The 17,259-nt window shown below is 40.7% G+C and overlaps 1 protein-coding gene across 2 annotated transcripts in view; it reads right to left on the bottom strand.

The window, feature by feature from the left end:
* LOC121892016 (activin receptor type-2A-like) overlaps window positions 1–17,259 on the bottom strand; it is a 50,073-nt gene that overhangs the window by 7,197 nt on the left and 25,617 nt on the right. For both annotated transcript variants that reach the window (XM_042404773.1, XM_042404774.1), the window contains exons 5-10: window positions 6,406–6,549; window positions 6,025–6,168; window positions 2,156–2,301; window positions 1,937–2,051; window positions 1,166–1,304; window positions 929–1,059 (exon numbers count right to left, since the gene is read on the bottom strand). In XM_042404773.1, coding sequence (XP_042260707.1) covers window positions 929–1,059; window positions 1,166–1,304; window positions 1,937–2,051; window positions 2,156–2,301; window positions 6,025–6,168; window positions 6,406–6,549 — 819 coding nt within the window. The remainder of the gene's footprint in view (window positions 1–928; window positions 1,060–1,165; window positions 1,305–1,936; window positions 2,052–2,155; window positions 2,302–6,024; window positions 6,169–6,405; window positions 6,550–17,259) is intronic.

The raw sequence follows: 17,259 nt of genomic DNA, 5'->3' as shown, positions 1-17,259 counted from the left end.
GCAACAACATTGTCATTCCTTACGTGTCTGGACTACCTGAGATACTCAGGAGGATTTTCAACAAACACTGCTTCCCTGTGTTTTTCTCAAACCCAGCAGCACACTAAGACAGAAACTGCTCCACCCAAAAGACCGCACACCCAAACACAAGAAAAGCAAGCTAGTGTATGCAGTCCAATGCAGTGAGGAATGCACAGTCTTGTATATCAGGGAAACTAAACAACCATTAAGCAAACGTATGGCTCGATACTGGAGGGCCAACTCTTCAGCTGTTTACCTACAACTGAAAGATAAGGGACATTCTTTCAAGGACAACCCCGTGCATATTTTGGAAAGGGGAGGACAGATGGTTTGAAAGAGGAGTGAAGGAGGCGATCTACGTCAAAGTAGAGAAACCATCTCTCAACAGGGTAGGAGGTCTACGACACCACTTATCCCCCATCTACAATGCCGTCCTTTTATCCCTTCCCAGGAGATTTAACAAGCATTCACATTTGGCTTCATGTGACAACTCAAACGACTATCGTTTACACCTGGCCTCAGGTGACTCTGACGACTCTTAACGACTGTCGTTTACACCTGGCCTCAGGTTGACGACAACTGTCGTTAAAACAGCCAGGAGCACTAACGAACCAAGTGGTATCTATGACCTTGATAACGACCCCATAGAGGTTAAACACCTGGGACTCCCCACCAGTCAGTCAGAACTGAAGAAGAAGGTAAAAAATGTCAAAAACTTATAACCTCTGGTGACCATAATTAAGGTTTTAGACCTCAAATACTCTAGATCTCTATTAGACTTGCATATTTTAACACTAATTAAGATACAACAAGTTATTATGTGAATGAAAGCAGTGATCATATAGTCACCAGACAGTTATTGTAGAAAACTAGACTGCTTTGACTAAACGTTTGGCTCCTTGCTCACCGTGTGTTTCTGCCAGCAGTCTCGCAGGCAGGGCCGCAGTTTCTTATGCACGACGACCTCCTGCATGTCCTCCAGAGAGGGATGCTGACCCACCTCCTCCTCAAACGGGAGCATGTACTCATCTACCGGGCCTGTTAACACACAGTTTTAATTAAGCATTAACATTACGTATTGATGATGAATCAAATAAACTGATTGACAGACTGATGCATTGACAGGAAAATGCTGCGGTCTCACCGTCGGCAGCGGTGCATCGCGCCGCGAGTTCCCAGAGGACGAGTCCGAAAGCGTACATGTCGATACGCAGGAAGGAGTCTCGCTGGAAGTTGATGGCGCCCTCCAGGACTTCAGGAGCCATGTAGCGCCGCGTTCCCACCTTCATGTTCAAAAGACAACAGATTAAGGAGGTCAAAGTTCAGCATCAGGACAGAAACATGAACAGAAACTCATGCGTCAGCGGGGAGGGAGAGGAAAATCATGACACAGCTCAAAGGCGGGCTGAGACGGCGAAAAGTGATGCTTGTCATAAAGGCCTGTTGTTGCTTAGTTGGCAGTTACATCAAACCAAAACAGTGAATCATATCAAAAAAGACATGATTTCAGCATGTTTTTAACCATTAAAAATATTAAATAGAAGCAAAGTTGAAAAGTTAATGAAGTTGGAGGTAAATGGAAAGTTGTACAATTCTATTTTAGCTACATTATCCTGATATTTTCAATTAAACGTCAGTATTCAGTATTTTCAATTCTTTCCAGACCTTTGTAAAAACCTCAATAGCTTCCATTATTAGATGTTTGTCCCACACTGCCACCCACAGGCCCTGTCGGGTATTTTCACAGCTGGATCTTAATAATAGTGACTCAGTAACATTACCTACAGTACACAGAACTCTAAAACTGTCCCCATTACAACCACTTGCTTTGTTTGTTGATATGAAAAGCCAGTCAGTCCAAAAAGGCTGTAAACATGTTGGTGAGCTGGAGACGTAGTTAATGTTTGAACCGTACCTGTCCATGTGTGTCTCCTGCTGATTTTCCAGCCTCAAACTTCAGGGCAAGGCCAAAGTCAGCTATGCAGGCTGTCAGGTTACTCTTCAACAGCACATTCTTACTCTTAATGTCCCTAAAACACAACAAGAAAGAAGAGAAACATCTTCAGTGTTGATCCATGAGCATAGGATGCCGGTAACCACAACAACAACAACACATTAAGACATTTTAGCGTACCTGTGAGCAATAGAGGGCTTGTGTCCGTCTTTGTGTCCTGGGATGTCTTCATGAAGGTAGGCCAGGCCGCGGGCCGCCGTCTGGGTGATGTGGCACAACTCGTTCCACGACACCACGTTGGCCTTCAGGTAGTCTGTCAGCGAGCCCTGCAGAGGGGAAGAGGAGGAAAAGACACATTTAGTCAGTTATTTCCTGTTTTTCTTTCTCTGAACATAATTCTGGTCAGCTTTAAACTAAGCATATTATTCTATTTTACACTTTTATTAATGTAAACATAATGTTTGCACTTTGTCTTATAAAGCACTTTGGTCAATATTTGTTGTTTTTAAATGTGTGCTTTTCTTCTGTCAATATTCAAATAGAGCAAAATCTTTGTCTGTTTAGGCAGAAACGTCTTGACTTCAGCTTTTACTTATGAAAGATTTTATTTTAGGACATAATTTATACAATTAACAAATATATTTAATAGTTTTTAAAGGTGAACCTTCCTACTCAACACATCTAGCAATGTGGGTGATGTCAAGGAAGTGATTCAACAGTGAGAATAAATAAGGCTTAATAATAGTATGTAATGATGGCTGATTTGTAATGAGACTCATCTCTTTAGAGCGGGCAACATTTCCATGGTAACAGCAATATCCCTAATGGCTGGGAAGTCACTAAAGCTTGTGGGTAGTATTGTATTTCACAAGGGACTCAGCGACAGGAACAGACGTCTAAGTTTTGCTTCACTGTACAAAACTGAAACTTTCGGGACGATTAGCAAAGAGAAAGAACTGACAATTAACCTTTGGACGTTGAAATTTCAGTTCAGGGTGATAAATAATATTTACCACTCATTGGGTGTCCTGTAATAACAACAACAATAATAATAATAATAATAATATTTTTATAGCACCTGTCAAGCTAGGGGTACAAAGTGCTTCTCATAGCACAGTGATGTCCTTTGGTCACCTCTGTCACCGAGCCAACTTCCAGCACATTTATTGTTCTTGGTGAGTAATACAACTCTGATAAATGCTGTTCATTCATCTACTTGTTGTTGTGGTGGTGTTTGATCGCTGTTCTTTAATCTATATTTATCAGGGGAAGATTTGCTGAGCACACAGTCTCTTAATCAGTAAAGATCTGCTTAAATTTACAGATACTTTATTAGACATTTTACTTTGCCAAGACATATAAAAACACATCTAAGTAGATACAGACGCCATTTATGTTTAACACATTCATATTAAATGTTGCAATGAAGAAAATATAAGAAATATAATTACAGATTTGGCTACAGTGAACAAATTAAGACAAGATTTCAACCCTGCATCTGTTTCTTTCCTTATCCTTTACGCAACATCTTTGTTCTTACATAATATATGTCAATATGATACAAGGTCATGTCTAGAAAGGCCAAAAACAGATGTAGTTCAACCGAGTGACCACTAGAGGGCAGGCAGCTCCTACAGAAGTAGAGAAAAGTCCAACCTGATCAGCACAGTTCTCCTGTTTTTGGATAAATGCCTTCCAGAGTGTGTATTTACATTCAGTATGTTCAACACTGTGTTCATTTCTGTTCAAATGTGAAAAGGCTGTCACCCTCACTGACAGCTATTAATATCTGTGTATTGACCCAAGACACGACAAGAAGTAAAACGCAGGGAGTTTTTGCAGGTGCACGTAGCTTTTTTTAAAAAGGCGAGCCACTGCACGTTACTATCCTACGATCCTAACGCACTCGAGCTGGTGGGACGCACCGAACGTTGAGGCATAAATCAGCTGTCAGGAGTCACGAGCGAAGAGACTCTGAACTCTGCAATCACTGTTCCAGCTGTGTTACACAAGCCGGGTTCGGTTTTTTGACACCTGCTCTCAAAAAACTGCCAGGAATGAAAAAGCTGTTTGTGGGTCAAAGTTGACCTTATGAATCCTCTAAAGACGCCTGCTTACGAAATAATTACAGTATGTGTTTAACAAGGCGCTTAACTCTATTTCTGATATACTGCTGCTTTCTAAAAAACACATTTCTTCACTGTTATTTCCACTTGGTGAGAATATACAAATCAGAGTAGCACTTGTGGACCCGCTGCAGGGTTAAGTGGCTTACAGAGAGTTGTATTGTTAGGTTTAAGCCTCTCCGCCAAACTCCGCCGCACCCACAACCTTTAATTTTTCAACCTTTATTCACACAGGGAAGGTTTCTTGAGCACACTGATTCAAATTCTTGGCCTGGCTGGGGAAATTCAAGCAAGTGAAGCGTATGAGAATCGCTCTCCACTTCGTTGGTAATGACCCTCAAAACACAGAGGCACTTAAAAGCCCCAAACGCTACAAAGACTCCGGTTGAGAGGGTGAGTGAAGCATGACAAGGCTGACAAAGCTCAAGTCCACCTTTTCTGGATGAACAAGGCATAAAAAAAAACAACAACAACAACAGCAGTGTTTAGTATATGATAATTACGGAGGAGCTCTTAAGGCACCAAACACAATCAATAAAAATGTGAATGTTTTATGCATGTTTTCCCTCTTTTTCTAGTGTCAACAACTTTGTTAGCTGCCTGCCCTGGAGGTTTTTTCAGATGTGTGTGTACAATAAGCGTGAGACGATACACGACGACCACTAAATCACTGTGTTTACATGGACACAAACAACTTGTTTAGTGGGAGAAATCAAGCGGGAAATCAGAGAAGGTGTTTACATGCGCTGCAGTAACATGGTAACTGTAAAACACGTGTTTACATGCAGCCGGTCGGTAATCAGATTTCTACACTACTCTACATGAAGCCAGTTATCTTTATCTTTTTGTCCAGAGTGTTTGGACTTATGACTTCTTTTCCTTGAGGTCTTGATTGTACAAATAACCTGCTGTTCAGATGGTGAAACTTGTGTTCTTATTTAGACATATTTCACTTCTTGTTAGACTATAAATTCACTGCTACCAGCTTTCCTCCTCCTCCGTCTGTACTGTTGTCAGAGATGTTTTCTCTGTCTTATGTCTCTGTTAGGTGTATGAACTGTTAAGTTGAAGTAAGATAAGTTGAGGTTTAAACTAAGGTTAGAAGTTTTGGACCTTTACTTGCATGTATTTATGTAAAGAGATGCAGGTGTTTATTGTAGTTTGAGGAATCTAAAACCTGTGACACACTGTCAGTTAAAGGGGGGTTCAGGGCTGTGATGACAGCCACATTACCACAATACCATGTAATGTCTACCACATCAAAGACAACTGTCATATACGGTAGTCTAATGTGCTTGTGCATATACTGTGTGCTTTACGGTAATACAGTGGAGACATAGGAGGCTACGTGATATGTTTAAGAATCTGCGTTGCCTCCGCTTGCTCCGGGGCACCAGACCGCAAGACCTCAGCGTCGCCCAGGGGGACGCCGAAAGCGGTGCGTGAGGAAGCGGAAGCGCTGCAAGCTAGGCTAAAGGCTAACCCCAGTCGACCAGCTCTCCCGTCAATCTTCCTATCTATCCAGCCAGCCGGGCCTCACCAGTTGGACAGGATGGTTTCATTGTCTGGTAACACTGGTGTACAAAGGCGGGGTGAAGGGTGAGGGGTCAGTAAACTGTGCTTTCTCTCCGCGGTAATACAAAAATCCATACCATCCTTAGGGGACATACAGTATTATGCACATTTCCTGGTATATATTTATATTCCGGGGCTCTTCTGGAATATCTTTGCATGATTTAAAGTTAAAAAAAACTCCTTATTTATCTCATACTGGCTCTTTATGCAGCCTCTCAGCTCAGCCTCTGTCTGAAACAGTTTCAGCTCCTGTCTCTTTAAGGCAGACCTCAGCAGACCTGCATCTGATACATAAAAAAAAAAAAAAAAAAAATCACTTTTAATAATATTAAAACAATCGATATATACCTTGTCGTGGTAGGCGGTGATGAGCCACAGCTCCAGGTCTAAGTTATTGTTCCTCTTCTCCACGCCGATAAAGTGGAGGATGTTGTCGTGCTTCATGCCGCTCACGCTGTAGATCTCATACTCGTTCTGCCAAGACAGCTTGTCCTAGACACAAGCAGAGAGAGACAGATGTTATTTCTGTTACCAATCACACTTAATTAACAAAACTTTCAAATATAGCTCGTCGAAGAAAGCTAAAGGTGGTGACAAGTAGTGTTAGACGGTAATAAATATAACACAAAGTTTGAAGTAAGTAATGTAAGTGACGTCTTTATATTCTTTACCTGTGAATGCCTCATTGTTTATTCTTTATTTAATCACTTCGATTCTACAGTTTAATACCTGGATCGGGAAGATCTTAACGGCCACGTAGTCGTTGAGCAGCTGAGCCTTCCACACGCAGCCGAAGCGCCCCCTGGCTTTCACCTCGATCAGCTGCAGCGGTTTGTGTCCCAGGACGGGAGACGGGGGCGACGGTCCGGGATCCTGCAGAGAGAGAAGGGGCGGACAAAAAAAAAAAAAAAAAAAAAAAAGAAAGAAAGGAGGACAGTGTTATTCTTTATTCTTCTTTTTTTTTTTTTTTTTTTTTTGCAGAGCATTAAAATAGCATTGGCTTACACTGAAGGTGACCGGGCTTTTGGCTCGGCGTCAACGTGCCTGAGGAGCTTAGGCCAGCAGAATCACTATCATCTTCACATCTTAAATCACATCTTACAGCCTTACATTTATAGACTTGCTTTTAATGTGATTATGCTATCCCGTTCCATTATTTTAGCCAACATACTGTTTTTAAACCTCTTTCTTTATCTGTTATCCCGTGGTGCCTCATTGCTTTTTTTTTTTAAACTTTATTTTATGTGTTTGTTTTATTTGACTGTTAAAGGAAAGTGTGTTTTATGGGAATTGCTGCATGTTTTAAGTTCACTATTATTATTATTATTATTACTGTGGCGTTTTTTTGGCAGTGAGGACACAGCTTACCGAGCAGGGTTTTGAATTAATTAATTTTAAATTCAATTAAACCCCTCAGGGCTGCATTTGTTTGAGTTTATAGAAGCAGGATTGTAACTGGAAGGTTGCCAGTTTGAATCCACAGAGCGGCTGTAGGGAAACTGGATGTGGAAAGATCCTAAAAACCCTCTTTTTACTACACCTGAGCAAAAGGCACATCAACAGCAGAGGCTTTGACATCGATGAATATGCAGCAGGGAAGGCTGATTAAAAAACGAAAAAACATTTAGTAGCCGTCGTGTCGAACCCTGGCAGGTCAAACCTCATGCATGTGTTGTGCGTCCACGCTAATCCCGTATAAACAAAAGTGAAAGCGAGGAAGCCAAGTGTTCCAAATCTAAAGTAGGTTAAACACAGCTGGTGATCGGGATTAAGCTGATCACTTTCACATGTGACTTCACAGAGAAGGACAGGAGGGCGAGTGAGGATAGCGAGACACGCACACACAGAGAGAGAGAGAGAGAGAAAGAGAGAGAGAGAAGGGGGGGGGAAGGTTAAAACATAGCATGCAGTGAGGGAGTCACATTTCCAAAAGGATAAAAGGTAGAGGAGAAAGACTAGCACATGACGGATGGCCTCTGATGAAACCGGATACGCTGCTGTAAAATCTCGACTGTACTTTCTACGCCTCTGTATCGCTGCTAAAAGATTTCACCCTGTAACGCCGGCGATCGTCATGTTTTTACTTGAACCGAAAGCTGCTGCTTGATAAGCCGGAGCAAGTCTCAAAGACCCCGAGGGCCCCGCAGGATCCACTCAAATACTAATATCATCTCAAAAGTGCACTCCTGTCAATCTGACTCTAACTTCCCATAAAACGCCCCCCACCCCCCTCCTCCCCTCCCCTCCCCCCCTTTCTGAGTTACAAGGTTTGCCACCGATAGGAGTGACAGACAAGACTTAATAGATGGAAACAACACTCACGCCGATGAGCTTTCTCTGGCTGTGTGAGGAATAAACGGTAAATTTCAGCACGCTCAGATTACCTCTGTTTAATTTACCGTCAAGGTTTTTGGCACCCAACCTTTCTTAAAAGACAAACATTGGTGACATACGAGTCTTCCGGCTGTGAAAAACGAGCTTAAAGCGGCGCTACCGGGCCAAAGCCAAAAAGCATTTAACCGCATGAGCAGTAAAACTAGGACAAGAGGCTTCAGGTTTTATCGCCTGTTCTGACAAGATTATTGTGGCAACAGAAGCGAACTGTATATCATTTAGTAGCGTTTATGGGTTTGATTTTTATCAAAGCTGAAATCCAAGGCCTGGGGATGAACTTTGACCTTCAGCACACACAAAAAGCAGGTGCTGCTGTTTGACTGAGAATGGAAAAGTATTGATCCTATCGATGCCTTGTGGTACACTATGATATACAGTTTACCAGGATAAAAAAATAAAAGGATTTTGATGCAAAAACACAGGAATATGAAACAAAATGAACCTTATTTGGCGTTTAGGTAGGAGATATATGTTATCACATGGGAAATTAGCCAGACTAGCAGGTAGAGGAGACCAAAAACTAGCAACAGGCCAAATAAATAAAGAAAATCTGTTTAGTAATCAGGCAGTTAAATACAAATAAGCTGCATAATATTACTTCTATTCAAGCGAATAATGAACTGTATATTGCAAGAGGACATTTTCTTCTTAATCTTTGACTTAATGTTCTTTTCTTATATTATCAGTTCATTTTTTTTGTAACGTAATTACATTATGTTTGTTCCTTAAGCGAGAAATAAATGTTTTTTTTGTCTGTAGTGCATCTCCCTGGTTCTATTCGATATTTAAAAAAAAAAAAGACCCCACAAGGCTCAAGAGTTTCAATCTAATCTGTTATTGAGTGGATGCTGCAGCGGTACACATATCTGTACTAACAGCTGCAGAAGTTTTCCTCCTCTCGTTTTAAAAGAAGCTTTGTAAGAAGAAAAGAAGGAGAAAATACCGAGCAGGCGGTCCGTGTCTTTCACTCGCTGCCCCAGCAGTGCAAACGGGTGTGGGGGGGGGGGGGGGGGGGGGGGAGGATTCAAGTGGGAACTGATGTGTTTGCTTAAAGCCTTTTCCCTCTAACAGAGAGCTGCGAGACAGACCTGCTGTCTCTACACACTGCTTTCACACAGAATGCCAGCCAAATGACGGGGAAAATTACCCACGCTGGTGCTGAGGTTGGATTACAGAGCCGACCAAACGGTCCCGAGTTGGCACCTCGGAAAAAAAAAAACATCTTCGAGAACACATTGTATGAACCAAAATAATGAATGTATGGTTTCACAGATGTGTTTCACCACATCTGTGTATGAGAATGTATTGCGTTCGATGCAAAGGAGAGAGTTCAGGTAGTTATCCAAGCAGAGCTGCAGAGGACCAGAAGACTTTTAGCTTGGATTTCATTGGCTCATGATCACAAAGAGTCACTTATATTAACGTAATCATAGCAAAAAAAGTTCATTTCTACTGTGGTGAATGACCCCTATTGAATTTATCCACAAAACTCAAAAGGATTCGGTGCTTGTCAGGCTGTAATATCAGACCTTGTGTATGAATGTACTTGGCAGCCCTCTGTCATTCTGCAGCACCGTTTGAGCATAAAGAATTACTGACGCTGAATGGACTCAGATCTGGTTTCTCCCGGTTTGGACTTTTTGATAAACCTGCTGCGGCAGACAGAATAATAGAGAACAGGAACGGTTTGAGAGTTTTGTGTCTAAGCTTGCATAAACAGGTCTGTATTGAATCGAAGGTGTTTGTTCTATAAATTAAGAGCTTCAAGAGTTTAAGTAGCTACAGTAAAAACCTCCGACACTCACCACGACTCGTAGACAACTGAAGGAAGACTTTTCTCTCTGACCCATTTAAGAATCCCCAATATAAATACAAGAATAATCAAATTCAGAGAAGGTGTGATGAGAAGTTTAGGCCTTTACCCCAACACTCCCCATCCCTCCCTTACATTTCAATACTTCAACACAACAATGAATGCCCCTGTTTTGTCCCACGAGCAATCCCATATGACAGATAAGAGCTGGGAAAACAGTTTACCTGTTTGTATGTGTGCATGTCAATGAAAATGGGGCGACGCTCGCTATTAAAGAGCTCCCTCGGTAGCATTACTGCTCATGTGACAATGTGAGTCGTCTGCAAAAACACAACCAAAGACTGATTCTAGTTCATTCATTAAGATGAATTGAAGAGATTATTAATCTGATCATAATTTCGTTAGGATGTCGGCATCACTAAATTAAGTCCTAAATGTTTACTGTGCTTGGAGATTAAAGCATTTCCAATTCTGATCGTGTTTTAGATGAAGAAATTGATCATCGTTTTAAAAAATGCAAATCATAAATAAAGTGCGCAGACGTGCAACCGAGAAAAATCACAGCACATCAATTGTGCTCGGCAGAATAAGCCATTTTAAGTCAGTTCATTACTTAGATGAGAAAATTATCATCTTAAGACCATTTCATTATACAGATAGATGACAATGATGGTACTTAGTAACAAAGATTAACTCCTGTATATCATGTTTTGGCTGAAGATTAAAATGATTCAGATTCTGACGAGAAAATAATAATTGACGGACAAACAAAACAAGAAGGTCGTCAGTATGTCTTCTTAAAAAAAAAAAAAAAAGTCAAAGTCAAGGAGACGGCTTTTCGTGTTCTTTCTGTCTGTCTGCACAGCTCCCGTCTTACAATACGACTCATCAGTAAGTCTGCAAAAATGTCACCAAGACGAATTCCTGTGCGCCCATTGTGCTGGTGGTGAAATATGTGATACCGAGTCTGACCATGATGTAGGTGAGAGCAAAAAAGAAATGAAAGGATACCAACATTCTTCAAGGATACAATGCAAATTATGATTAAGTCTAAATATCAAGGCGAATTCCTGCACCGTTGTGATGCTTGGCAACAGAGACGACAGACTTGGATGATTTTTTTTTTTACAAGGAAATGATGACTGATGGACTCTGATGGTGCTTCATGTTACGATGAACAACACATAGATAAAAATGATGATGATCCTGATGATGATGAACTCTTTTCTTTCTTTTTTGCGTCTGCTTTTGTTTCTGGAAAGTCTCGTCTGTCTTCCGGGCTTCGGCCTGACCGAGGAAGCCGGGCCAGACCTTCCCTCGGGAGTCACCGGATCCCTTGTCCGATCGCAGGGCGCCGTGGCCTCAAACGGGAGGGGGGGGGGAGGGGGGCGCATTACACTTAGTCAGCACACCACAGGAAACAGGAAAACAGAATCTGCTGCTTCACGCCGTTCTTCCCAACCCTCAACCGTCTCCCGTGCCCTAATCGGGTTACACCTTCATCTATTACATCAGAACAAGTCCTTTCGGTCTGGCTCCGTTTGCACAGACAAAATTAAAAAGTTTAATTATTAGATTTAAGGATACAATGGGCAGTAATTCTATAATTAAGCCTCCAAAGCTCATAACGTAAGGCCATATCTTCTTGTTTATATGAGGTCATATCAAAAACAAAAAGTTGTTGACGTGACCTTAAAAAAGAGCAAACCTGAAAGCCTGAATTGACATAAATCAGTGTCTAACGTCCCTCAGAGATGCTGCGTTTTATTAAGCGAGCTACCCTTTTTTCATCATGACATTTTCCTGTGATGTCTGCAGCCGCACTTCAACTCCAATTTGATAAATTTTGAGCCAAAGTACATTTGCAAAGGCTTATGCTCCTCTTGTACTTAAGTAATTTACACTCTCTGGCTTGAAAAGTGTTCCAGGTAAGTGGCAACGCTCCTACTTATGCAAAATGTATCTGCACTCCTCCTCAGTCTGCATATGAGATGGAGAACTGCATGCTGCAGTTTCAGTTTCCTTTCCTCTGCTCGCTCGCTCTCTCTGCATGGGAAACATGGTGAGCCATAGGGTCTAGCAGATACCATTCTGGAAACTGGGTCACATCATACACAATACATTACATAAACATAACAGGTGGACATTCATACAAACAAGGGGGCTGCATTCGGAGCCGTGTTGGCCACTTTCCACCATGCACAATACATTTTCAGCAGGGAACACAAAAGACATCCATCCATGCAATAAACCCAGGCAGAAAAAAATAAAAAATAAAAACACACAGAAAATGTGTTACGAACCGAGTAAACAAGACACTGTCGAAAAAAAAAAGCAAAGAGAATAACAAAATGGCGGTCTGGGATTGAGGTGGAGAATTCATACCAAGCTCTGAACCCAAAAAAGGGGGGGGGGGGGGGGGGGAATTAAGTGTTTCAACTTCAATTAAACTGCTCTTACCTCCACCATAATGTGAAAGGCGTGCTTGTTGAAAAGGAACATAAGAAGCAAACAGAGAAATTATTGCTATTTTCTGTCAGTTAGTGGATGAAATTGAGGCAGATGAAAGGTAGGAGATGATTGGTCGTCCCTTTTTTTCCACTCCGCTTACTCCGGAAAGCTACTTTGGGACACATGAAGGTCCGTTTGTAATAGAAGCTGTTAAGAAACACTGCACCAAAAGGCAAGATGCTACCATTTTAGGGAACTTAAGTAATGCTCTTAAGCAGAGAAACTTAAAATACACTGAGTGTCAAAAGGAACAAAGATGGCAACAGTAAAACCAAACAACCATGAATGTAAAGTTTGGAGAACCCAACAGCACCAAGACTACAGATGCGTCACGTTTATCCCCACGTATCCACAATAATCATGTGAGACACAGATACAGTATGTTGGGTGAAGAAAGTGGAGCCAATGCAAGTTTTGGAGGAGATACTGAACCGTTTTTTTTGATACCTTACTTAGAGGAACCATTGAGATTCAAACTAAACGAACAGTAGAACAGTAGAGCTGCAACAATAGTCGATTGTTTGATTAGTCAGTCGACAGAAAATGAATCGCCAGCTATTTATATAAGTGAATCATCATTTTAGTCACTTTTCAAGCAAAACAGCTGGTTGCAGCTTCTCTTTTCTTCGTCATACAGGATACTAAAGTGATTGTCTTTGGGTTTTAGGCTGTTGGTTGGACAAAATAAGATATATGAAGATGTAACATTTGACTCTTACATTATAGTCAACATTTGTCACTATTTTCTGACATTTTATAGACTAAACAATCGTTTAAACAAGGAAATAATCAGTAGATTAATTGATAGATTAAGTAAATGTGAGTTACAGCCATAAAAAACTATGTGCTACAGATGCATTTTGATATGAACCAAAGAGGCATTAAATGTTGTCGTGAGGAAGACAAAGAAATGTTGGGTGAATTAAGCAAAATGCAAAAAACAATTCAACCCCCACAAAGACATAAAAAAAAAAAAAAAAAAAAAGCTGTTCATAGCTCACAGATTTCATTTTTCATCTGTCAACCCTCACAATTATTTTGCAACACTTCACACGGCAACACATGTGCATGACACAGCTGCAGTTGCCCGGCTAAAAAAAAAAAAAAAAAAAGAGAAGTGGTGAAGCACCAGCCGTGTCGAAATCACAACTGTCTTAAAAAAAAAAAAAAAAAAAAATCTTTGACATCATAAAATTTTAATCTCTTTACCAACATGTGATAAAAACCATCTGGGAGCAATAAAAGTGTTGAAAAAGGCATGATTTTGTGGGCTTTTGAGAATATGTGGAGTCTACTGGCTGTTCAGGACCTCTTTGGAAAGCAGCACCCAGACAAACAAGATGTAAGTAGCTCCATAATAAAGCAATTGATGAGATTTTGGTCAGAATCGATCGGTAAGATGGATAAAGATGAGAAAATAGGGGTCCAGGTCGAAAAAATGGCCAGACTCATGTTTAAGTGCTCCAGCTCCGGGCCTCTGCCTCCGTGTGAAAGCTGTGGGTCTGTGTACTCAGACAGAATCAATTCCAGTTTGCCTCCACTTCGCACTGTGGTGTGAATAATGGAGGCTTGGTGGCAAATATGCAGTCCATGATAGACCACAGTCATAATGACATAATGACAGTGTGCTATAAAGTTACTTTGCTTGGATGCCAGTTTTACTGCGTTTTCGCACCGGATCTCGTCTTTTTGAGTCTTCAAAGAGCTACGAGCGAAAGAGAATTAAAACGTCCAATTTGTGACGAAATGTGACAACTCCACTCAACACCTTCCACCCACCCCGATGTTCATCTGACAACTCTATGTGAAAGTAGAACAGGAGCTCTTTTCACTAGGTCGGCTCAGTCTAATTTTCCTCATTGCTTTGAATCGTAAAAATTAAAGACCCATAACTGTGATAATGGATCCATTAATGATCTTTAAGTGGGAATAATTACTTTTGCATCATGGAGATTGCGTCTTTTCTTACCTTGCAAAGAAAACTAATGGAGGTACTGTGAACTTTGATGTGTTTCTTTCTTTTTTTTACCTTTGATTGTGAACTATAAAGAAAGATGTGACCAAATTTAATGTAGGAAAGGTGCAGAAATGCAAGATATCAGTGTAGTTTGTTGTGTTTGTGAATGTTTTGCTGCCTCAATTTCTACATTTATCTTGAATTCAGTTCTTTATCTTATGATCCTATTGCTGTTTTCCCACTTTGTGCAGAAATAGCTCGAGTTGCTGGATCATAAACATGAAAAACAACTGGTACTATAGTATTCTGCAAAATGCATTTGGGAGAAAAACTATAAAATATAAATGTTTAGCATAACTTTAATCAAAGGCAGAAATCAACATTGTGTATACGTTACGTCTTTGTCCCTGGCTCTGTCGAGTCTGCAGCTGCTTGTTTATGACATAATCACATTCCTACTCCTTTTAATTAGAGATTTAGATTAAATGTGCACAGTGTGATGCAGAGCTCTGCCATTTAAAAAGACCCAGCACTGTAGTTGGCACGTACTGTAGATGCTGTTGGGGAACAAAGGGAAAAAATGTCTATAAGTACCAACACCTACGGTACCAGCAATTACAATGACTTCCCATATACACAATTAAAATGTACAAAAAATACATGACAACCACCAACAATCCATATGATCCGTAACTTCCTCTCCGACAGACCACAAGTAGGTTTGATGATTCACTGTCATCCATCATTATTCTCAATAATGGCGCTCCACAGGGGTCCGTACTCAGCCCATTTCTCTACAACCTCTACACACTGTCAAAGTCCAACCACCATTACTTCAAATATACAGATGATATAGCCATCCTCGCACCGCCAACGACTCTCTCTCTGCCCAGCGTTTCCCATACATAGGCTCTACTTGGGTGGCCTTCCCAGGTAGATTAAGACCTGCCCTGCTCTTTCGCCGCCCCCAAAACACTCGTCCAACCCCTCAGTCTCCCCATCAAAGGAGAGAAGGTAGAGGTGGCATTACACTGGACAATGACCTCAGCTTTAATCAGCATACCATGGATATTTACAAGCGCTGTCAACAGAGACGTACAACCACCTGTCTGTCCAACCCCATCTCCTTCTTCTCCTGTACTGTAGCATTATCAAGCCAGTTCTCCTCTAAGGTACCATCTGTTTTCAGTCACCAATAAGAATAAACTCACTCATTTATCCAGCAAACTCATTGGTATTCCCACCCCCAACTTATCCGATTGCGTCACCTCATTCCTGTTCTGCAAAGCCCTCACAATCAAACATGACCCAGACCACCCACTCTACCAGAACTTTACCCCCCTTCCTTCTGTCCGTAGGTATAGACTACACGTGTGCAGAAAGGCCCGTTTTTGCAGGAGCTTTGTTCCTACAGCCATACAGGCTTTAAATAAGTAAACTCGTCTTAAGTTACAAGGGATCCAGTCTGTGATGTGTAGAGTGTCGATCCATGTCTTTGTCTCTGTTGTGTGACCTGTATAATTAAGTGTCCCTGTAAACCCTGTATAATTCTGAATGTCTTACTTGTTTGTGTTATGTTTATACCTACTGAGGAGAAGAATTTCCTCCTTGAAGACAAATAATCTATATATATCTATATAAGTACTGTTCATTCTGATGAATGCAGTACATGTTTATGTGACGTAGCATAAATCAAGTCCAGTCTTACTGAGGGCTGGGCGATAAAACCATCTCAATATGGGATCGATGATAAACTTTGGGACATTTTTTCACTCGATATTGATAGATCTAACAGCCTATCACACAGCAGAAATAAACGCAACAACAGCCGGTCAGTCTGCAGGTTTTGGCCTGCGAGTCAAAGTGCACGCCCATTTCCTACCGCAGCCGATAACGCTACGCTAGTGCTATCATTAGCAGGGCTATCTAGAGTACCACAGATGAGCGTATGACTGTGCCAGGGCCTTTGTATTTACTTTGTTTTATTCACATTATTTCAATAATGCAAATAAAAGCTTAATAAGTTTAATAAGTTACAATCTAACTTATATTGTTTTATTACGGCAGATAAACCGTGTTTGCACAGTTAAATGTTTACATTTTGTCAATCTAGTTTTTATGTTAATAAACTATATTATAACTAAAGGCTTCAGTCATTATCAGGACACTCATATACTTATATATATATAAATAAATATTGATCAATATAGAGAGAATGATCATGATCATATTTTTGGCCATGGCACCAAAGTTGATTTGTAATGTCTTGACAAAAACATTTACATAAATAATAATAATTATACATTTAATTAAACAGCATTTTTCATTCATAGTGACACTCACAGTGCTTCAGTATTAATAACATAGAACAACTAACATAAAGAATATAGTGATAAGAGTTATGGAGGCTGTTCCACAAGCGTGCTGCAGCAGAGCAGAAGGCTCGATGCCTCACGCTGCGGAGCTTAGTACTGTATTATTTGTGTGGTTGAAGCCTCGTTCAAAGATATAGATAAATTATTCAAATGGAAAGCGACTTAAAGGAATAGTTGGACATTTTATTGTTGAGCTGAGAAGATCGATAACACTTGAGTCTGTGTGTTAAGTATTAAGAGTAGTAAGTCTTTTTTGTTACAGTAGGCGTTGCTTTTTTTTTTTTTTTTTTAAATTTACTATATTTATTTTGCAGAAAAAAAGTCTGATTCAGTAACCTGTGGTGGAACAGGCAGAGTTCTGGTGTGTTTTTACTCTTTAACAGAGCAAAAAAAATTTGCTGGAAGCTGTCCTCAGTGACTTTGCAGGAGTGTGCTGTTTGAGTGATTGAGTCACCTCTGCTTTTTTTAATCCAGCCTGTGGTGCAACACAAAAACACATTCTTCAACAACACACACACACACACACACACACA

This window comes from Thunnus maccoyii, chromosome 24 (genome assembly GCF_910596095.1).
Source record: "Thunnus maccoyii chromosome 24, fThuMac1.1, whole genome shotgun sequence".
Taxonomy (NCBI): domain Eukaryota; kingdom Metazoa; phylum Chordata; class Actinopteri; order Scombriformes; family Scombridae; genus Thunnus; species Thunnus maccoyii.
Note: the sequence above shows the minus strand (reverse complement) of the source record. Positions and strands in the feature narration are given on the sequence as shown.